Source organism: Styela clava, chromosome 1, assembly GCF_964204865.1.
Source record: "Styela clava chromosome 1, kaStyClav1.hap1.2, whole genome shotgun sequence".
Taxonomy (NCBI): Eukaryota; Metazoa; Chordata; class Ascidiacea; order Stolidobranchia; family Styelidae; genus Styela; species Styela clava.
In genome coordinates, this window is record NC_135250.1 from 549,235 (window position 1) to 574,132 (window position 24,898).

At 35.5% G+C, this 24,898-nt stretch overlaps 1 protein-coding gene and 1 pseudogene across 1 annotated transcript; both read left to right on the forward strand.

The window, feature by feature from the left end:
• The first annotated feature begins 8,929 nt into the window (after positions 1 to 8,929).
• Positions 8,930 to 24,891, forward strand: LOC120339685 (uncharacterized; annotated as a pseudogene).
• Positions 20,389 to 22,186, forward strand: LOC144427115 (uncharacterized). Its single transcript, XM_078115798.1, has one exon. It carries the CDS (start codon positions 20,521 to 20,523, stop codon positions 21,316 to 21,318), a length of 798 nt encoding a protein of 265 aa, XP_077971924.1. The 5' UTR covers positions 20,389 to 20,520; the 3' UTR covers positions 21,319 to 22,186.
• Positions 24,892 to 24,898: the final 7 nt, after the last annotated feature.

Here is a 24,898-nt window from a genome sequence, read left to right on the forward strand (position 1 = left end):
ACCGTAAGGACTTCGTTACGAACCATCGACGTTCGATGTCACGTGATTAAAAAGAAGAGGAGTGTCGGCTATGCGTCCGCAGAACGTTCGATGACGTCATAGCGAACAAAAACAAATCTCACAGAGCTAACAGAAATATTTGAAATAAATAAAAGTAATAGCTTTCTGGAGAAAAGTTTTATCTTTAACCAGTAAAAATTTCGAAGCAATCGGTTCAGTAATGAAAGAGAAAAGCGGTTTTTCAGATTTTCCACTAGATGTCCAAAAAGTGTCAAAGAACAACAACAACAAGACCAACATAATATTGAAACGATCGTTATGTCCACTACGTGTCCAAAAACGCTTTTCTTATTGATTACTGGATCATTTGCTTTGAAATTTTTAGTGGTTGAAGATGGAATTTTTCCCTAGATGAGTATTATATTTATTGGACACGTTTAGTGGCCATAACGATCGTTTCAAAATTTTATTGTTATTGTTATTTTCATTCGTCATTATCATTAAAAAATCGCTTTTCTCTTCGAATACTGGACCAATTGCTTTGAAATTTTCAGTGGTTAAAGATAAAATTTTTCTCCAGGAGGCTATTACTTTTTTTTTTGTTTTGACGTCATCAAAATTATTGCCATTGGGTAGCGCTACGTTTCCATATATTTGAGCATAGCTCTCTTGTTTTATTTTAAATATTTCGATGAGTTGCATGGGATTCGTTTTTCTGAGTGCTATGACGTCATCCGAATTTGATACTAGGTGGCGCTACGTGTACATATATTTCAGCGTGGCTCTCTTGTTTGTTTCAGATGTATAAAATATACATGTTAACGTCTGACAGCGTTGAATGGACTCTTGCTCGTTCTGTAGACTGCTTGGGCAAGTTACTTCATATCATGTCAAAATAGGATAGGATTGGATTTACATATTTATCCCGGGGGAGAGGAGAGCGATAAGACGGCTTATCCATATGGCGAACCACGGCCTCTCGTCCGATTACCATTCCATGTCGGGTATGGGATGAGTTAGTTGTTTTATTTTTTCGGAAGCATGGACTTGATGGTAGAGGAAGCCGTAACCGACCAGCGGTTACGTGAACCACCCTACGGCGGCGAGGAGTCCAGCAATGCAAATATTGACGTGTGATGTCATTACTGCAACCCAGAAAGGACCTGGATTACACTGCTATAATCGGCAAACGTCGCCGCATAACTCTGAGTCTGTAACTGTACCGTAAGTAGACGAGGCGTCTGTCCGCTTTTGAACATTATTTCTGTAGACTATATGGAGCTTTGTTCCTGTTTCCGAAGATTATGCATAACAGCACAAATCGAATAACCTAACCGATACCTTATCTTGTTTTCTGAGTAGTATACCGGTATCTTATTAGTTTAGTGGCAGTTTTTAAAAATCAGTAAGTAGGGAAGTACGGTACCTGTACTGAAGTAAGTATGGTACTGGTACCAGTAAAGTAAAGCAATGGCTGTACCGGTTTTGATTGAACAGGTGGACATTTTTCAGACACTGGCATTAGAGTTGAGGTTGAATTATTGCGGTACAGTACCGTAAAACTGGCTAACTTCAGATGATTTCACTATACTTTAATCAGTGACTCGGCCATTTGTTGTCCAATTCGCCCAAACTCAAAATATATTACATTGATGTAATTCTCTATACATGCATTTCATTTTCTTGTCGATCGGATCATTTTTTATGTCTTGTCTCATTTTTCACTACGCCATTAAATATCTAACTTCGGATGGGGAATCACCTCCCTGCGTCACCACAACTCGAGCGAAAAGTACGTAATCTAAAACGTCTCGTTTTATTTTTTATTATCGTAACTTTAGATCCGAATATTCACCGATCAAAGCCGATTTTTATTATAGCCGATAATGTTTTGATACCGTTTGTCAAACTCCAGTACGGCACACTTTACAGATCGAGAGACAATCTCTCGTTTTAGAGAAACCTATTTTAACGGTGATCGAATATCCCTCCTTCGATGGACGTCTGGCGGATTTTGTCTCCCGATATCGATAAATTGAAGCTGCGCAGTAAACTAACAAAAAGCGCAATCTAAAACCATCACCATTGAATTCCTCGTGAAAAAATAATCAGATCTACCGATGTAAAAAAAATTTTACCGGTGCGTTCGAGAGAAATGAGCAAAAAACGATTGACGGCGTGTGACGTCACTGAATTTCAATCGACGCACGCAGGCACGCATCGGCCGTTCCTCGACGTAAACCTTGGCGTGCCGTGTTTCTCTCATTTTCAATGTAGATAGGATGGCGTGTTAACGATAATAAATGGATCAGAGATAATAAAAATTACATTTTGATAACACACAATCGATAAACAGTAAAATTAATGCCTCGATATAGCATTAGATGAATTAGTTCATAAAGTAATAATTTAATCTAATGCCGCAACGAGACATTCATATGCCGCAAAATGTGCAACTTGCGTAATTTATACAAGAATAGATCGGCGAAAAACGAGAATCAAATTAGCAAAATAACTTAACCCTTTCCGTGCGGTGGGCACGTATACGTACCCACGACAAAACTCGCTAGCTTGCGGCGGGTACGTTGATGTACTTCACTGTTTTATTTAGCAATGGGTCGCAAACTGTTGGTCTAGTTTTTCCGGGTTTTAGTTTATTGATAAGAAGTCTTCTTCGAGATTAACATAAGCGACGGTAAATCTCGCTTTCGTTTACGACGGGAATTTTATTTGCGGCGGAACGAGGGAGTGTTTTTGAAATTTATGCAAATTTGGGTGTATTTTGGGTGGTAATAGAAGACATATTATCCCTTCCGTCTACCAAAATATTTTGAGTTAGATCACGAAATTGCTACAGCAATATTATGCTATTGTTTGCCAACCACGAAGCGGCAACAGTAAAGGATTTAGCGAATATTTCTATTTTTTATCACGGTATAAAGTTTCAACTCCCAAGAAAAAAAAAATGCCTTTTTCCTATCCGGTTTGTGACTCAGACCACCACTTTTGAAAAATCTTTTTTTTTTAATCGCCAATTGCAAGCTCTTCAAATAAGCTTCCCAACGAGCCGTCAGTGGGCAGCAGAGGATCATTAGTTTTTCGTTAGTCGATCGATTAGTTGTGGGGGTACAAATGCATAAAATCGGCGTAGCAAATACGATTATTTATTAAAAAATAAAAATCGCATGGAAAGGGTTAATATAATGCCACATCGATGTATTCATATGCCGCAAATGTTCAGTTTGCATAATTTATACTAGTATAGATCGGTAAAAAACAAGATTCAAAATAATATAATGTCCCATCGATACATTCATATGCCGCAAATGTTTAACTTCGAAAGTTACGGTATACGAGAATAATTTAATTCAATGCCACATCGAGGCATTCATATGCCACAAATGTTAATCTATACGAAAATAATTTAATTCATATGCCGCAAATGATCAACTTGCGTAATTTACACAATAATAGATCGGCAAGAAACAAGAATCAAATTAGCAAAATAATGTAATATCATGCCGCATCGATGTATTCATATGCCGCAAATGTTCAATTTGCGTAATTTATACTAGTATAGATCGATGAAAAACAAGATTCAAACTAATATAATGCGGCATCGATACATTCATATGTCGCGAATGTTTAACTTCGAAGAATACGGAATACGAGAATATTTTAATTCAATGCCACGTCGAGGCAATCATATACCGCAAATGTTAATTTGCGGGATTTATGCAAGAATAGATAGGTGAAAAACAAGAATCAAATTAATATAATGCCGCATTGATGCATTCGTGTGCCGCAAATGATCAACTTGCGTAGTCTGTGAAAAACAAGAATCAAATTGGCAAAATAGTTTAATCCAATTAATCATCGAGGCTTTTATTTTACTATAGATTGTTGACGCTCAAATTTAAATAAAAATCTCGAATATAATTATTAAATGATATCGTAATTCGTAATCGTTGTGCGTTCTGGAAGTTTCAGTTCTAAATAACCGAAGATGCCATGTTAAATTGTTGTAATTGCAGGTATTAACGGGCATACAAAGTTTCGCTATCGATATTAATTTAACTATTGAAAAAAAAACTTCGATATCGTGCATCGTTTTGACTTCATTATACGACAATTCAAACGATGTCATGTAGTCACAAACACTTATAATAAAATTAGTTGGACTCGTAGACGTATTAATCGAAACGCAGAATTTTGTAATCTCTTGATATTATTTAAAAGTAATTATTTTATTCACAGACGTTTGCATTTACGCGACATTATTTTAATTAGGCACTACCAACAGTAGACTGAATATAATGATTCAGAAATACATCGTATATTTAACCATATAGGTCAGTATACATCGGTAAGAAACGAAAATCAAATTAGCAAAATTCGAGAGCCGTGCCGAACTGCCGATCTGTGCGTGACTTTCTTTGACGTCATATCCAGACATCTGACGTTCTCACGCATCGAGCTCGCAGACAACTCGACGCCCCCGGTTTCACAGACGCCTATTCATATTCTGGCTCTTCCGGAATGTAGACGCAAATCCGGATTCGGGATAGTGTGCCGTACTGAACTCCACTCCACTCCAAAATGTTATTCAGCATTCATATGACGGTTTCTTTATTAAATGCCGGTCGCGCATAAATCACGACAAAACACCGATTTGGCAATAGGCAACATTGATTTAAATTATTTTTGTTAAATTCATGAAACCGAACTCATTTGCGACAATTTACCGCTGGTTATATATTTTATAATTACGCAATATTTCACAACTGCTCACAATTTTTCTATTTTGAACCATGCTGCCCTTCCTCATGGAGGAATTTGAAATTGTCAAATCGAACGAAAAAGCCCTTCGTTAATTGTCATTTTTAATAAGTTTAATTGAATTACATTTCCAACATTTGGGGCCATGAATTCAAGATCCACAGAAAAATGTATATGTTATTAGCCGAAATTGATCCAATCAAACAAAATATCGTTGCTATTTTCAAATAGATGCCAACTCGTCGGTGCCCGAATGTCTGGCGTCAAATCTATAACGCGACGCAACATGACGTCGTCTCCGAAGTGAGTGACATCGGTGTGACGTCAAGTTCAACGTGTGCGTCAGATGCTATTATCTTAATAAAAAATTTATTCGAATTTCAATTTTATATCGGGTCTCCTATGACATCTCGCGATCAATCTAATTTTCTATATACATTGATAACGGCCTCTATGGAATGTCAGTATTTTGAGGAAGTTAGCATCAGTAGAAGATACGATTTTAGTCGCTCGAAAACGGAGTGTCAATTTTATGCTAAAACGTGATTTTTTTAATCGAAAAATAAATTAAATTGCGCGATTGAATATGATACCAGATTTAGATATATAAGGCCTCGCTATAAAACAGCATTTCGCAACTTGTTTTGGTCGTGGACTATTTCCTCACCGGCGAAAACCTTTGCGGCCTCAAGGTGCGTTTATTGCAACTGTACTCTGTACAACAGTAGCAATAAAACCAAACACAACAGAAATTTTACGAATTTTGAAATTGGAAATGGATTTTCTGTCGTACAATATTCAATCCATGACAGCAACGAGAATTTAAAATGTATTTTAATTCAATTGTGTTCAGGGTAACTCGCGGTTGCATCGAATTACGACTAGATGAAAGAATTAATTCTTTAAAATTCCATGGCCATCTGCAAACATAATAATGAGAGAATATATTGCCCGATTTATTGGACACGTGGACATAGCGATCGTTTCAATATTATGTTGTTGTTCTTGTTATTATTCTTCTCCTTCGTCATACTTTTTGGACACCTAGTGGAAATTCTAAAAAGTCGCTTTTCTCTTTGATTACTGGACCAATTGCTTTGAAATTTTTAGTGGTTAAAGGTGAAATTTTTACTTTTTTTTATTTCAAATATTTCTGTTAGATTTGTGAGATTTGTTTTTGTTTGCTATGACATCACTGAACGTTCTGCGGACATAGGACGCTATTTTGTGTCTGACTGGACTGCTTCGCTTGGTGTGAATATATTTGTAGACTGTGATCTGACGGTACGGTAAACCGTACTGTACTGCGAACAGACGTGTCCATATATTTGGGCGTAGCTCTCTTGTTACTTATCGATCTCGATAGGGATGTTAATAGGTATTTGTCTGTCTGTATGTTTGTCTATTAGATACACGCGGTATCTCACTAAAGCGAGGTCGAATCTGCTGCAAATTTTGAAGTACATTCATCATTTGATTTTGGAAGAATTATGTCGTATAATTAGCGAGTTATTGATACATTAGTGATGGGACACACTGTGTCGCTATGGAGTAAGAGCGGATAAAGTAAAACCGCAGTTTCTTTTTTGGGGGATCCCCTAACTTAGGATCGATAAGTCTTCGGGCTCTGACCGATATTCTCGTATTCAGCTTTGATACATATTTTTTGCGATCTTGCGAATTTGTTATCACCGCTAGAAAAAATCCTGCTATAGCTTCTTTAAATTTCCAGAATGTACAACTAAATTTGTTAATTATTAAAAATATATTTGAGTATATTAGTAAATCAAAAATACATATTCATCGCCTTGAAATTCTCGCGAACAACTTCTGAAGTAATCGTCGTGTATACGTCACTAGGTAAAAGAGCCGACTTTTCAATGAATTTTTTTGTTGCATAAAATATTCAATCCATCCATATGTGTGATCCTTTTAATCTGCGGTTGTGTTGACGAAATAAGAGCAATACTACTCAGAAAGTACCATGACAATGCATGGTAAAGTGCTCGATTATATTTTGTTCAGATTCATTTTTTTGTGAATTCGACAAATCTGAGCTGTTCGTACAACACTTACGGTGCTCCATTACTACTATACGTACCAATGTGGAGGCAGTAAAGCAAAGAATCCAAAAGGAAATGCCCTGGTACGTATACTACAGTAGCAAACGAAATTTTGCGATTTGCAATGTCTAAAAAAGCGTTTTTAATTGGTCGCTGATCGCTTTTCAATTTAGAAAATTTGGCTTGCCACCATTTACACCTACCAGAAAAAAATTTATTCCTCATTTTTCGAACTCGCGAGAAACATCTACTACACTTACAGTATTACGTATTATCTATCGAAGCGTGTACAGACTCTTGTTTTCGTCGGAAATCTGCAAGTGAGTTGTGAAATCCAATCGTTTGATTAAGCGACTCGCAAGTGACCTGTCGCGTCACGTGTTACCAAACACGTAAATTGCTATTCTAATAGTTGAATATTCGAATATATGCCCAGGTCTACTCAGTAACCAGTAATTATTGACTCGATTAATGTCATGTGAATAAACTGGCTTTTTATGTTTTATGTAAATTCTAACGTAAATCGTAACTTGGCTGATGGTTAAGTGTTGGGGCCCGCAGTGAATTTCTGGCTTGTTGCGGACTCTTTCGAACGCTCTGAGGACTCATTTGAAACCGCGGACTGGGGTTGGGAAACACTGCTATAAAAACTGCCAGAAACACAATATGACGTAATTTAGTAAAGATATGAACCTTTGAAAATTTCATCCGAAGTTAGCCGGTTTTACAGAACTGTTGGTAGGTCTGGATTTCATGCCCTTTTTGAACTGGAAATCGGGCGTGCAATCAGAAATTCCCGAGTGCAAATCAGAATTCCCGGCGAGCAATTACAGCTCACGGCGTGCAAAATGACCCTGCCCATGTGCAACTGATTTTGACTTTATATACTGTTCAAGACATCCACTTAAAATTATTGGATAAAAATACGTTGAATCAGAGCAAAAATAGACGTTTGACCTTGACGCCAAACATTATTCCTATACCTAGGCTTACCATACGTCCTTACCCGCTGTCCCAACAAGTCAGCCAAAAGTCCCGCTTTGGCGTTCAATTATTCATCATAATACACGAACATGTTCTCGTTACTGGTACTGTTGTTGCTGTGTAGCGCCACGCTAGCCTACTTACTGAAGGTGAATGCGTTATTACTTATCGATTTTAATCGGTAAATATGTTGATAGGTATTTGTCTGTTAGATGCACGCGATATCTCACGAAAGCGAGATCGAATCTGCTCCAGATTTTGCATGTGCATTCATCATATGTCGTACCAGAAGCCTAGTAATTTTGGATGAATTATGTCGTATAATTAGCGAGTTATTAATTAATTAGTGATGAGACACAAGGTGTCACTATGGAGTAAGAGCGCTGTTTTGGGGATCCCCTAACTTTCGATCGATAATTCTTCGGATATTCCGTTTTGTTTAGTTCGTTTTTTTCTGCTAACATTGTTAGCGAGCGTATGTGATGTACATGTAAACTAAATTCTAATTGGTCCTGTTTGGACGTTCCATAAATGTAAAATTGAACAAAATCTTTTTGAAGGTGTTATCTACAGAAAAGCATGCTTTGGCGAATAAGTGAATCTCAATGATTGAAAACGGCAGACTATTTTGTTATTTTTTATTCCTTTTGCTGTACATAAAAAAATCTAAATTCGGATCATTTGTATCTGTTCAGTACATCCGCGTAAAATTATTGTATTGCGTAATATAAAAAAAATACCTTGAAGCAGAGCAAAATGGACGTTTGACAATTGACCCCAAACAATATTTCTCTACTTTGTCTTTAATTTTGAGAGTGTTGTGCGACTATAGATACCGCATACCGGTACTGTTTAGTACATCTGCGTAAAATTATTGAATAAAAAATACGTTGAATCAGAGGAAAAATGGATGTTTGACCTTTGGCCCCAAACATTATTTTTATACTGTGACATTAATTTTGGGAATGTTTTTGCGTGAAATTATTGGATAAAAAATGCGCTGAATCATAGCTGTAACTTACCAACGTCGGCGAGGAGTCTGGCAATCTTTTCGCCCATAACTATTCTCACGGGATTGCTTTCATCAACACGATGCGCGAACGCATACGGGAGAAAAACCTCATGTTTGTAAAATATGTGAAAAAGGTTTTTCATGGGCAGATAATTTGAAAAAGCACATACAAACGCATACGGGAGAAAAACCTCATGTTTGTAAAATATGTGAAAAAGGTTTTGCTAGGATAGGTGGTTTGAAAGTACACAAGCGAACGCATACTGGTGAAAAACCTCATGCTTGTAAGATATGTGGAAAACATTTTGCTCTACCAAGTACCTTGCAAAGGCACATACGAACTCATACTGGAAAAAAACCTTTTGCTTGTGAAATATGTGGGAAAGATTTTGCATGGGCAGGTAATTTGAAAAAGCACATACGAACGCATACGGGAGAAAAACCTCATGTTTGTAAAATATGTGAAAAAGGTTTTTCATGGGCAGATAATTTGAAAAAGCACATACGAACGCATACGGGAGAAAAACCTCATGTTTGTAAAATATGTGAAAAAGGTTTTTCATGGGCAGATAATTTGAAAAAGCACATACGAACGCATACGGGAGAAAAACTTCATGTTTGTAAAATATGTGAAAAAGGTTTTGCTAGGATAAGTGATTTGAAAGTACACATGCGAACGCATACTGGTGAAAAACCTTATGCTTGTGAAATTGGTGGGAAAGGTTTTGTTTCACTTGGTAATTTGATACGCCACAAACAAACTCATAACAGAACAAAACCTAATGCTTGTGAAGTATGTGGGAAAGATTTTGCATGGTCAATTAGTTTGAAATACCACATGCGAAGACATACTGGGGAAAAGCTTCTTGCTTGTGAAATATGCGGAAAAAATTTTACAAGGTGTGAATCTTTAAAAAGACCTATTTTAACACATACCAGAGTGAAACTTCATGCTTGTGAAATATGTGGGAAAGATTTTGCAAGGCGTGATACTTTGAAAAGCCAAATGCGGATTCATACTGGAGACAAATGTCATGCTTGTGATGTAAGTGGAGAAGATTTTTCAAGATCAGATTATTTGAAGAGACACATGAAGACTCCATAGGTTGTAAAACATGTTTTTTGTCTGATTTGCTTCTCACACTGTTTCCTTGGATCAGGAACTTAAAACTTACATCCCATGACCCGGCTCACCAAGCAATTTAGTGTGGCTCTTGTCAACAGTTAGATTTTACCCTATTAACCTAATCCTCCCGGTTTGACGCATGCGCGGCGTTTCAGACGTTTTGCAATGCTGTGTGTATACCATGAGGTCTGGAATGTTTGTTATGGTCTTGCTTGAAAGGAAATCTTATTCCCCACACAACGATATGAGAATGAACCTTATATGACATTTAGAAGTGATAAAATTTCGCTTACATATCACGCGTGTACTTCCCGCTGCGATATAAAAACGTCGCACAACAAGAAAATGATTCCATAAACCTTGGCGTTGCGCGCAAACCAATAACAAAAGCTAGCATGATAAGGTCTTATTTTGAAGGTCATTTTATATGCTACATAACATAGGAGAGTGGACATCTCACAACGTCAGGAAGTTATAAAAATATCGAGTCGTTTGATCGCAGCTGCCTCACCGAGAAAAAGTTAGGCGTTTTATCTCGCAAATTCTCCTTGTCTGACGATTATAAGCTTTTATGATTCATAATAAATGTTTTATTATGACTCACAAAAGCTTTCAACGCGATAAAGCACAAACAAACAACCGATCGATCTATCAAGCTTAGCCTGGCCTGATTCGATGTGGTGACTTCTCAAACGGAAAATTTCCAAAACGCTTGAACAACGCGCGCTATGGAAAAGCGTTTAGTATCATATGAAAGAGAAAACCAATCTGCAGTCAACTGTATAGTCACATTTCAGCTTTACAATAGCGATAGACGTCCAACAGCTGATAGAATGAGAGAGTGTAAATATTTTTGTTATTTTTTGACGTTACGAGAGACCTCTTGAAAGAGGTGTTTTAGTTTACGGTCCTCCAGTGACATCTAGCGTATAGTACTCTAAAATACCTTTCCAATGGTATATAATTATTGTATATTGGGTAAATTTTGGGGGTCGTATGACATTAATAAAAATGTATTCAAAATTGGGCTCGATTAGGCGTCTGAATCAGGTTAAGCATGAAATCCTAATCCGATAATTTTACATAATGATCTTTTCTCTTGTTGCGGCGTTAAATTTTTTATCACTTTGTCCGGTGCCTTTACTACTGGAAAACTAAGCAATAGCTATTTTCTTGCCTTTACCTGTGATGCTCTAATTGCTAAGCGATAGCTATTTTCTTGCCTTTACCTGTGATGCTCTAGTTGTCGCCATTTTTCTAAATTTGTTGTGTACATGGAAAAGCAATGTTTCTGTGTGGCCCAACATTAGCTTACATATAGGGCTGTCCAAAATCAAATATTTAGTTGATTCGAACCGAATACTTTTCCCGAATTAAACTGATTATCAAATATTATTGGGCAATCCTAAATTTGTCTCTATTGCTACCCCTAACTGATAGGACGACTTACTGTGAACAATTGCCCCAATGGCCAACAATGAAATATAAAACTAAGCAGTTGGGTTTTTATGTGTTTCCTATTTCTTCATTACAGTGATTGTAGTTTTAATAGTACAGAAAAGCAAACCTCTGAGTGGCGCTGTGACAAATAATTATTTCGACATGGATATTAAAGAAAAATCGCGTACTTGTGAAATATGTGGAAAAAATTTTACAACACTTGCTCACTTGAATCAACACCTAAGAGCCCATACTGGAGAAAAACCTCATGCTTGTAAAATGTGTGGAAAAAATTTTGCGCGGTTAGATCACTTGAAATGCCATGTAACAAGCCATACCAAACAAAAACCTCATGTTTGTGAAATATGTGGGAAAGGTTTTAAAGGGAAACGTAACTTGAAATACCACATGCAAACCCATACAGGAGAAAAACCACATGCTTGTGAAATATGTGGAAAATGCTTCATAAGGCCAGATTGTGTGAAAATCCACATGCGTGTCCATACAGGGGAAAAACCATATAGTTGTGAAATATGTGGAGAAAATTTCGCATATCCTGATACATTAAAACACCACATGCAAATACATAATCTGAAAACATATGTTCATGTCTGTGAAATATGTGGAAAAGATTTTAGAACGCCAAGTCACTTGAAAAGGCACATGCGAACCCACACTGGAGAAAAACCACATGTTTGTGAAATATGTGGAAAAAGTTTCCCATTGCCAATCACTCTGAAAAACCACATGCGAATTCATACTGGTGAAAGACCTTACGCTTGTGAAATATGTGGAAAAGATTTCAAAAGGGTTGAAACATTGAAATTTCATAGGCGAACACATACAGGAGAAAAACCTCATGCTTGTAAGATATGTGGAAAACATTTTGCTCTAACAAGTTCCTTGCAAAAGCACATACGAACTCATACTGGAAAAAAACCTTTTGCTTGTGAAATATGTGGGAAAGATTTTGCATGGGCAGGTAATTTGAAAAAGCACATACGAACGCATACGGGAGAAAAACCTCATGTTTGTAAAATATGTGAAAAAGGTTTTGCTAGTATAAGTGATTTGAAAGTACACAAGCGAACGCATACTGGTGAAAAACCTTATGCTTGTGAAATATGTGGGAAAGGTTTTGCTTCACTTGGTTCTTTGATAGGCCACAAACAAACTCATAACAGAACAAAACCTAATGCTTGTGAAGTATGTGGGAAAGATTTTGCATGGTCAATTAGTTTGAAATACCACATGCGAACACATACTGGGGAAAAGCTCCTTGCTTGTGAAATATGTGGGAAAAATTTTACAAGGCGTGAATCTTTAAAAAGACACATTTTAACACATACCAGAGTGAAACTTCATGCTTGTGAAATATGTGGGAAAGATTTTGCAAGGCGTGATACTTTGAAAAACCACATGCGGATTCATACTGAAGACAAACCTCATGCTTGTGATGTATGTGGAGAAGATTTTTCAAGATCAGATTATTTGAAGAGACACATGAAGACTCATATGTTGTAAAACCTGTTTTTAATATTTTTTTTGTCTGATTTGCTTCTTGCTCTGTTTCCTTGGATCAGAACTTAAAACTTACATCCCATGACTCGGCTCATCAAACAATTTAGTGTGGTTCTTGTCAACAGTTAGATTTTACCCTATTAAGCATAAAATCCTAATCCGATGATTTTACATAATGATCTTCACTCTTGTTGCGGCGTTGAATTTTTTTCCACTTTGTCCGGTGCCTTTACTACTGGAAAACTAAGCAATAGCTATTTTCTTGCCTTTACCTGTGATGCTCTAGTTGTCGCCATTTTTTAAAATTTGTTGTGTACATGGAAAAGCAATGTTCCTGTGTGGCCCAACATTAGCTTACATATAGGGCTGTCCAAAATCGAATATTTAGTTGATTCGAACCGAATACTTTTCCCGAATTAAACTAATTATCGAATATTATTGCGCAATCCTAAATTTGTCTCTATTGCACAATAAAAACTTCCTGGTCGATATTTTGATAACGTATGTGCAGTTACATCCAAATTATTGCTAATATTTTGCATAACTATGTTTCCAGCGTTATAAAAAGAGATCACAAGCATCCTTTAACTGGTGAAAAAATTAGGGTTTCGAAAACTATCAAGTTTTAAGAGTTGGAAATTGCACAGACTCTCATCATTACATTATTTACTCAGTTTTAATGAATTCAATTTTAATAGGGCATGCAAATCCTGTAGTTGCTATTTTAATTCTATTATCATTATTTATCGAATTTAATCGGTAAGTATGTTGATAGGTATTTGTCTATCTGTCTGTTAGATGCACGCGATATTTCACAAAAGCGAGATAGAATCTGCTCCAGATTTTGCATGTGCATTCATCATATGTCGGACCAGATTTGTGATTTTGGATGAAATATGTCGTATAATTAGTAAGGGATTAATTATTTAGTGATGGGACACAAGGTGTCACTATGGAGTAAGAGCGCTGTTTTGGGGGATTTTCGATCAATAAGTCTTCGGTCTCTGACCGATATTCTCGTTAATAGTATTATTAACTCAAGATTTTTTGTGTATTATTCAGCAAAATGATAAATAACTATTAATATATTTATAACTGTTGTCCAAAAAATTTAGAATTGCATTTTGGTAACTCACAAATTCAGAGCTAGTTTGATGATCATATTGTTGCTGTACAGCAGCCATCAACATTCAAGAGTGCAATTATTTGTCATAGTAATAGATGGGTAATACAGTACAAAGTATTGCCATTAGAAGAAATTACAAATTCAGTTGAAAAAGGGTATTGGACCTCCAAAACGTGTCTCAGCCCTGTACCATGCTCCTGTGATTATTGACTATACAGCTACAAATCGATTATATTTATAAAACTGGTGTTTTATTAAATTGTCTTTTTCTCCTTGTGGTCTCTCAAAAAACGTCATCTTTAAATCTTTGTTACCAATAACTTTTCATTTATGACTATGTATGAAATGGATAATTACATGTCACCGGGCAATAAGAGAGACACCTTTTTACAGCAAAGAAAGCGATATAAATATGCGTTTGCTTGCTCGATGAAAAAGGTGGTCGTGAGGCGCGGTATGTACTAAATTTTAGTGATTCGCGAATTGGCCGAATAAAATTCCGAATATTCTGTTCGCTTGGACAGCCCTACCCACAGACAAAAAATGTTGCACACTCCTTCCCTAGATGTTATTTTAACTTCCGCTACACTACTTCCCCAAGATTAGAGTGATAAAACATCTCACTATTCTGTCCTATTATTGTGTATGTGTTTTATATGTATGATTTACATATATAGTCCTGTGATTTTCACTTGTCAAATATTTCACTCGTACTGTGTAACACCCGTGAATCTATGTGAACTCTTAGCTGCATTTAGTCATTATTGTATTATGAGGGAAAACCAAGTGCATGGAGCCGATCAATCAGAATATAACAGGAAGTGACCTTTTCAATAGAATAAAACATTGTGCATCTTGTTGCAGTGCAATCATATGGAAAAAAAATGTGGCAAAGATTTTGCAAAATCAGGATAACTTGGAGAAACATGTGCAAACTCATTTTGTGAAATATTCTTGTCTTGATTAGTTCTGGCATTGGTTGGCTTTCTTTTTCATTTTGTTTTGTTTACCTTTCTGATTTTTAGATGCTCTTGATTAAATTCGGAGCACCACTGACTAGTTTGTCAAACCATAATTTTTCTCTGTCACGATTATAAGTGCCTGAATATATTTCAGTTTATAAAACATTCATGATGTGTTCGTACTATTTGTTCAACTTGTGTTGTTGATAAATATTGTGTATCCTCTTGTTTTTTTTAGGTATTCTACAATTATTTAATTATAATTAGACAAATGGCAACAAAACACATAAAAGTTGATGCTAATGGCACAGAAAATATTCAAATGGAATTTTCAGGAAATAAATCTATATTCTATTGGAGAGATGGATTACTGCTTGATTTTTATAAAAATTATCTTCTTGAAGAAAACTTTATCAAAATTTGCCTAACCATGCGAAAAAATTCATATCGATGTTTGGAAGTACATGCGTCCGAACTGAGAACTCGGATTAGTGATTTCCATTTAGAATATTTTTTAATCTTAGCTTCATTTAGTATGGGGCCAGATGTCAAAACTTATCAAGTGTGATGCAACAAAAAATGTCACATTTTTTGATTTTTTTTCTACAGATAAGATGACTATGTTGAGTTCATGAGTTGTCGCAGTCTTTGCACGATGCTTAAATTTTAAACTTGTGATCTGTGTGAAAAAATTGTGATAGTGCTCAACTATCTAAAATTATGTGTGGCACGCCAAGACTAGCAACCTTTAATGGGCGACAAAAGGCCGCTGCTCTGAACAATAAAGAAGTGTACATATCCAAAATAAGGTGGCGGAAATCAAATCTGACAACTGTTTGAGAACCTGTGATTCATACTACATGTATAGTCTTTCTATTTTTGTTCTTCCGTATTGCATTCCAGCAACTATAAAATTACTAAACTTAAATATTACTAGTTTCAGTTGTATTTGAAAGGATACATTTTGTTCATCTGCTATTTTTCCCAGCAATGCTTATATTGGGGTTTGTTATGTCCTGTATTACAATGCTGTACTTTAGTTTAAATAATACTGAAAGGGAATTGGTTATATCTGTTAACAGGGGCGCGACCAGGATTTTTCAGACGGGTGGGTTTTAGGGTGAAATTAAAACAGTGCACCAAAAGTACAATTCACGGAATTTATTGTCAAGGAAGTTGATTTTTTATTGCCATTCAATGATTATTTACATGTGTCGTGATTAGCGGCGGGCAAAATCTGATTTTTTATTCGAGTTATTCGAATATTTTCAGCGAACGCCGAATAATGAGTATTGTCATATTAACCCCTTCCATGCGATTTTTATTAAATAATCGTATTTGCTACGCTGATTTTATGCATTTGTACCCCCACAACTAATCGATCGACTAACTAAAAACTAATGATCCTCTGCTCGTTGGAAAGCTCATTTAAAGAGCTTGCAATTGGCGATTAAAAAAAAGTTTTTTTAAAAGTGGTGGTCTGAGTCACAAACCGGATAGAAGAAAGGCATTTTTTTTTCTTGGGAGTTGAAACTTCAAACCGTGATAAAAAATAGAAATATTCGCTAAATCCTTTACTGTTATCGCTTCGTGGTTGGCAAACAATAGCATAATATTGCTGTAGCAATTTCGTGATCCAACTCAAAATACTTTGGTAGATGGAAGGGATAATATGTCTTCTATTACCACCCAAAAAACACCGAAATTTGCATAAATTTCAAAAACACTCCCTCGTTCTGCCGCAAATAAAATTCCCGTCGTAAACGAAAGCGAGATTTATCGTCGCTTATGTTAATCTCGAAGAAGACTTTTTATCAATAAACTAAAACCCGGAAAAACTAGACCAACAGTTTGTGACCGATTGCTAAATAAAACAGTGGAGTACATCAACGTACCCGCCGCAATCTAGCGACTTTTGTCGTGGGTACGTATACGTGCCCACCGCACGGAAAGGGTTAAACAACATTAATTGGGATGTCGGCCGCCGAAATGATCACCGTGACAGTAAATATATTTTTTTTTTTTGGATTTTACTGGACTGAAAACACTGTAACAATGCGACGTTTTTATTTCATACTTTTTTTCATAAGCGGAGGCTGACACTCCAATTAATGTTGTTAAACTATATTAAAGCACCTTTTTTTATTCACCAGCAAATATTAATTCTCACGCAACGGCAGAAATCGTAGTTTGGTTTTTATATTTTGGACAGAATTGTGAATTCACATCGGCGAAGATGTTAAAGACAACTATTAAGGAGTGCATTCACAACAAAAATTAATTTTGTTCTGATTTTTATCTTCTGTGTAGGATTTGTATCACAGTTTGTAAATTACGGTCCCATTTTTAAGCGAACAATAATATTATTACTGACCCCGTGATGCGATATTTGTTAAGCGGATAGTTGATGACATTTCTATGCTTTCAATTTTAGATAGTGTCCGTGTTTCTTTAGTATTAAATAATAATTGAAAAAAACTTAAGTATTCACGTAACTCAGCATTGGGTTTAAACACTGATACTAAACAAGTGAATAAATCAGCAATAATAGTATTTCTACGTGGTCCAAAATAATATTTCTCCCCAATATCTCGAGAAATTTCCATAAAATACATTATTTACTTGTCTTACTGATCTGTTTCGACGTTTCTAAATTTACAAAAACAGTGTTGACACGCTTCAAATTTATTGTTTCTCCCTGTTATCGATAGCCGTAGGTTAATTCTTACCCGAAACTCGTTGTAAATTGATGTTAAGGAATTCCATTTTGCTTTGATTCGTATTAATAAAAGTGATTGAGTCGAATATCGTTTTGACCGCGAAAGTATGATGCGCGATCGTAAACGACGCTGTTGCATTTTTGTAGATGAAATTTCAGATAAAAAAATTTTTTAAACGGGGGAGTTACGACCCATGTAACTGGCTGCGCCCCTGTGACTGTTAATCTTGTGAAAATTAAAAATGATCTATGTGCAACAACAAAAGGAATTTTAATTTGTCTTTTTTCAGTACAATGTATATCGAAATTCATTCGAAAGAAAAAATTCATATGCTTGAGAATTATGTGGCAAATATGTAACAATGCTAAGTTATTTAAAAATATTGTAATACCAATTTTCTGCTCAAATTTAACCCATTTTCATAAAATTCTAGTTTTGACTAAATTCCTTAAACTTGCACATCCCGCAGAACAATTTTAGTGTATATTTGTATTTATTGACGAAACATTTTTGACGTGGGCCATGTGACAGCAGTGACGAAGTGCAGAACTGAATGTTTTTTACCTAGGTCATCAAATCCCAACTTGTTCTTTGACGAAAAATACAACAGTAATTCTTGAGAAGCAATTTTAAAATAACTGAAGGCTTTACATATCTTACTTGAAGAAACGCCACTCATGCAACATAATAATAGGACTATCAGAACTGTACACTTTCATTCTTTAATGCGTTTAAAGTAAGTAGATTCGCAATATTCTGATCACCTTTGGGTTTTCTCGGACTGCGGCACGCGAGACTTTTCCAGTTTTTGTGGCCCTTCAACCTTGCAAACGGGGACTATCCTGCCACAGATAGGTTTACAGATGACTTTTACCTTATGATACTGCTCCAAAGTGAGGAACATTTTACATTTTGTTCCATTCAATCTATGATAGTTATACTGTGTAGTGCCAAGAAATCTTGCTCATAATATTGTATTGGATCCCAGCAACTCTTGTAAGCATGTAAGCATGACTTTTTTGTAGCTTTGGAGCCAGGACACAGGAATTAATAGGCCATGTAGGATTTAAAATGGGTTCAACGCTGATTAGGTTTTAAACTATGTCTGATTCAAACCTCTTTCGGATTTTCATGAAATTTACGCTATTACGCTGTATTGAAGACGTATTACTGATAGTGTTTTTTTTCAATTTTCTCATTTTTATTGTAACGATGTTTAAAATATTTTCTGAGCCTCGAAGACAGATCTTGTTAACATCTTGGGTCAATTTAACTAATTTTTGGAATTTTGTGAAATTTACGTTATTACACTTTATTAAAAGTATCATATTAGAAAACTGATGAAGTTTGTTTCCAATTTCTTCATTTGATTGAAAAGATGTTGAAACCATTCATTCACATCCGAAATATTTTTTGTGTCCCGAAGACAGATCGTGTTCAAATTTTGGGTAATTTAACAATTTTCTTGGGAGATTTGCTGAGTACCTTAAGTATTTTATTGTAAAATTGATCAAGTTTTTCCCTCTTTTTTTTTTTATTTTGATTGAAAGGACGTTGAAAGTATCAATCCATACCCAAAATATTTTTTGAGCCCTAAAAGCAGATCTTGTTCAAATTTTGGGTTATTCTTGGAGTTTTACCAAGTAAGTACTGATCAAGTTTTTTTCCAATTTTCTTTTATTTTACATTGAAAATACGTTGAACATACCCAAACTATTTTTTGAGCTCTAAAAGCGGATCTTGTTAACATTTTGGGTCAATTTAACTATTTATTTGGAATTTTAGGAAATTTATGTTATCTCGCAGTCTCTTTTTTGGAAAGAGTATCTATCTATCAATGTTCTAATTTTATTTGAGACCCCAAGGTCATGTTTAAATTTTGTTACAAATTTCAAATTTTTTGGAACTTTATTTGTATTTTACTCACACGTATACGGCATTTCATGGCAATACTTACATAATGTTATCAAAGTTTATTCACAAGAGATTGGATACTGTAATAATATACGGAAATGTAAGGCCACGTTTGCAGAATACAATTAAATTATTTTTTCCAATTTCATAAAGGAACATTTTTTATGACATCAAGTTTTCAAGCAGCAGGATTTTGCTAGCATGATAGAAGTGTCAGACCGGTACTACGATATTAACCCAATATTAAAACCGGTATCAGTCTTGACTCCTGAAACTTCCCTTGGCCCAGTCCAAAATTTTTTGTTTTAACCATAAATAAGATAAGTTCCGGTATATAATATTATAAATAGGCTTGCCTGGCCCTGAATTTTCTGTGGCCTGGCTTTATTCTAGTTGCCTGCCTGCAAAACCATAAAAAAGTTATCTGCCCTCTGTGTGTACTATATTTTTTATTGCAATGATTTCGTTTCAATATTTATGACATGCGATAAATGAACATAGAACTAATATTAAATGAAATAATACGGATTTACAGGTAAATAAAATGGATATTGACAATGGGGAAAATGCGTCGTGTTCCAGTACAATAGACATGGAAGAAAAAACGAATTTTTTTGCGACGGCCATTAATTTGAAGTACCACATGCGAACACATACTGAGAAAAAAGCTCATGTCTGTGAAATATGCGGTAAAGATTTTACAGGGAAAAGTAAATTGGAATACCACAGGCAAACCCACACTGGAGAAAAACCACATGCCTGTGGAATATGTGGAAAATGTTTCTTAAGGCCAGATTATATGAAAATCCACATTCGAGTCCATACAGGTGAAAAACCATATGCTTGTGGGGGCATCAAACCTTGAAATACCACATGCGAATACATAACAGGAAAACATATGTTCGTGTCTGTGAAATATGTGGAAAAGATTTTAGAGATCGAGGAAAATTGAAAAACCACATGCAAGTCCATACTGGAGAAAAACCATATACTTGTAAAGTATGTGGAAAATATTTCTCAATGCCAATCACTCTGACAAACCACATGCGAATTCATACCGGAGAAAAACCACATGCTTGTAAGATATGTGGAAAGTATTTTGCACAACCAAGTACCTTGAAAAGCCACATAAAAACGCACAATGGAGAAAAACCTTTTGCTTGTGAAATATGTAGAAAAGATTTTGCATGGTCAGGTAATTTGAAAACCCACATGCGAACGCATACGGGAGAGAAACCTCATGTTTGTAAAGTGTGTGGAAAAGATTTTGCCAGGATAAGTGATTTGAAAGTGCACATGCGAACGCATACGGGGGAAAAACCTCATGCCTGTGAAATATGTGGGGAAGGTTTTGCTTCACTTGGTAATTTGATAAGCCACAAACAAATTCATACCAGGACAAAGTCTAATTCTTGTGAAGTATGTGGGAAGAGTTTTGTATGGTCAAGAAGTTTGAAATACCACATGCGAACACATACTGGGGAAAAGCTTCTTGCTTGTGAAATATGCGGGAAAAATTTCACAAGGCGTGCAAATTTAAAAAGACACATTTTAACACATACCAGAGTGAAATTTCATGCTTGTGAAATATGTGGGAGAAATTTTGCAAGGCGTGATACTTTGAAAAGCCACATGCGGATTCATACTGAAAAAAAAACCTCATGCTTTTGATATATGTGGGGAAGATTTTTCAAGATCAGATTATTTGAGGAGACACATGAAGACTCGTATATTGTAAATCCCTTTTTTTAATTTTTATTTTCTTCTCGCTTTATTTTTTGTTGGATCCGGAGTGTATAACTTGCGTTTCCCTGGTCACAACCTGGCCCACCAAGCAATATAGTGTGTGTGGCTCTTGTCAATAGTTAGATTATTCCAGTTTTACACAATGATAGATCTTTTGCCACTTTGCCCTGTGCCTTTATTACTAAAAATTTAAGCGATATTCTTGCCTTCACTCATGACGCTCTAGTTGTCTCCAATTTTTTAATTTGTTGTGTACATAGAAAAAAAAATTCTTGTGTGACCCAGTAAAATGTCTATGGCCCACTGTTGAACTGTCGAAGCAATGGCAAAACACATATCATTTGTTATTACTAGTTTTTTATTAACTTAATACTACTTCCTCAAGAGTACAGAGTAATAAAAATACTAAATATCTGTTCTTATATTACTGTGTATGTTTTATATACGATCTACCTGTATAGTCCTGTGATATGTCCATACATTGTTGTTTCGGTTTTCCATTGCAGTCCAATTGCATTTATCTAACACTACTGATTACTTTGTCAAACCATTATTTTTGCTCTGCAACTATTTTTAGAGGCCGAATTCATTTATTTCATAAAACATTCATGATTTGATTTTACCTGTTTGTTTCACTTTGTGTGTTTATTGGAAATCTCAGATATTCCACAATTTTCGTTTGGTTTGTGTTAATTGTAGGAGATAAATAATCGTACAGAACTAGAGACAAAACCGGAATTTTATTTAACTGGAGTATAAATTTCAGAGTTAATAATGCTGTAATCTTGTTTCAGTATATTTGATATAGAAATTTAAATGAAAGACAAACCGCATGCTTGTGAAATATGTGGGAAAGATTTTGCATGGACAGGTATTTTGAAAAAGCACATGCGATCACACACTGGTGAAAAACCTTATTTCTGTAATATATGTGAGAAAGCTTTTGCATGGTCAGGTACTTTGAAAAACCACATCCGAACCCATACCAGGGAAAAACCCTATGCTTGTGAAATATGTGGGAAAGATTTTGCAAGATCAGATTACTTAAAATGCCATGTAAAATGCCATTCCAAAGAAAAACCTTATGCTTGTGAAATATGTGGGAAAGATTTTGCAGAGAAAACTAATTTGAAAAAGCACATGCGATCACATACAGGTGAAAAACCCTTTGCATGGTCAGGTCATGGTCAGGTACTCTAAAAAACCACATCCGAACCCATACCAGGGAAAAACCTTATGCTTGTGGAATATGTCGGAAAGAATTTGCAAGATCAGATAACTTAAAATGTCATGTAAAATGCCATTCCAAAGAAAAACCTTATGCTTGTGAAATATGTAGGAAATATTTTGCCAGGACAGGTAGTTTGAAAAAGCACATGCAAATTCATACTGGAGAAAAACCTCATGTTGGTGAAAAGCCCTATTTTTGTGAGATATGTCCGAAAGATTTTGCATGGCCAAGTGATTTAAAATACCACATGCGAACCCATACAGGAGAAAAACCTTATGCATGTGAAATATGTGAGAAAGATTTTGCCAGTAAGAGTAATATGAAAAACCACATGCGAATTCATACTAAAGAAAAGCCTTATACTTGTGAGGTTTGTGGGAAGGATTTTGCACGGTCATCTATTTTGAAGTTGCACATGCGAACCCATACTGGAGAAAAACCTTATGCTTGTGAAATATGTGGAAAAGATTTTGCAAGATTAGGTGGCTTGCATACACACAGGCGAACTCATACTGGTGAAAAACCATATGCATGTAGAATATGTGGGAAAAATTTTGCGTGGTCAAGTTCTTTAAAATGCCACACAAAGTCACATAGTAGAGATTTTGCAAGGCGTGATACTTTGAAAAACCACATGCAAGTCCATACTGGAGAAATACCATATGCTTGTAAAGTATGTGGAAAATATTTCTCAATGCCAATCACTCTGACAAACCACATGCGAATTCATACTGGTGAAAGACCTTATGTTTGTGGAATATGTGGAAAAGATTTCAAAATGGCTGAAACTTTGAAATTTCACATGCGAACACATACCGGAGAAAAACCACATGCTTGTAAGATATGTGGAAAGTATTTTGCACAACCAAGTACCTTGAAAAGCCACATAAAAACGCACAATGGAGAAAAAGATTTTGCATGGTCAGGTAATTTGAAAACCCACATGCGAACGCATACGGGAGAGAAACCTCATGTTTGTAAAGTGTGTGGAAAAGATTTTGCCAGGATAAGTGATTTGAAAGTGCACATGCGAACGCATACGGGGGAAAAACCTCATGCCTGTGAAATATGTGGGAAAGGTTTTGCTTCACTTGGTAATTTGATAAGCCACAAACAAATTCATGCCAGGACAAAGTCTAATTCTTGTGAAGTATGTGGGAAAAGTTTTGCATGGTCAACTAGTTTGAAATACCACATGCGAACACATACTGGGGAAAAGCTTCTTGCTTGTGAAATATGCGGGAAAAATTTCACAAGGCGTGCAAATTTAAAAAGACACATTTTAACACATACCAGAGTGAAATTTCATGCTTGTGAAATATGTGGGAGAAATTTTGCAAGGCGTGATACTTTGAAAAGCCACATGCGGATTCATACTGAAAAAAAAACCTCATGCTTTTGATATATGTGGGGAAGATTTTTCAAGATCAGATTATTTGAGGAGACACATGAAGACTCGTATATTGTAAATCCCTTTTTTTAATTTTTATTTTCTTCTCGCTTTATTTTTTGTTGGATCCGGAGTGTATAACTTGCGTTTCCCTGGTCACAACCTGGCCCACCAAGCAATATAGTGTGTGTGGCTCTTGTCAATAGTTAGATTATTCCAGTTTTACACAATGATAGATCTTTTGCCACTTTGCCCTGTGCCTTCATTACTAAAAATTTAAGCGATATTCTTGCCTTCACTCATGACGCTCTAGTTGTCTCCAATTTTTTAATTTGTTGTGTACATAGAAAAAAAAATTCTTGTGTGACCCAGTAAAATGTCTATGGCCCACTGTTGAACTATCGAAGCAATGGCAAAACACATATCATTTGTTATTACTAGTTTTTTATTAACTTAATACTACTTCCTCAAGAGTACAGAGTAATAAAAATACTAAATATCTGTTCTTATATTACTGTGTATGATTTTTATATGATTTACCTGTATAGTCCTGTGATATGTCCATACATTGTTGTTTCGGTTTTCCATTGCATTCCAATTGCATTTATCTAGCACTACTGATTACTTTGTCAAACCATTATTTTTGCTCTGCAACTATTTTTAGAGGCCGAATTCATTTATTTCATAAAACATTCATGATTTGATTTTACCTGTTTGTTTCACCTTGTGTGTTTATTGGAAATCTCAGATATTCCACAATTTTCGTTTGGTTTGTGTTAATTGTAGGAAATAAATAATCGTACAGAACTAGAGACAAAACCAGAATTTTATTTAACTGGAGTATAAATTTCAGAATTAATAATGCTGTAATCTTGTTTCAGTAT

Excerpts from the sequence above, each read along its gene's own strand:
- LOC144427115 (XM_078115798.1), top strand. The coding sequence starts at position 20,521 with ATGCGAATACATAACAGGAAAACATATGTTCGTGTCTGTGAAATATGT.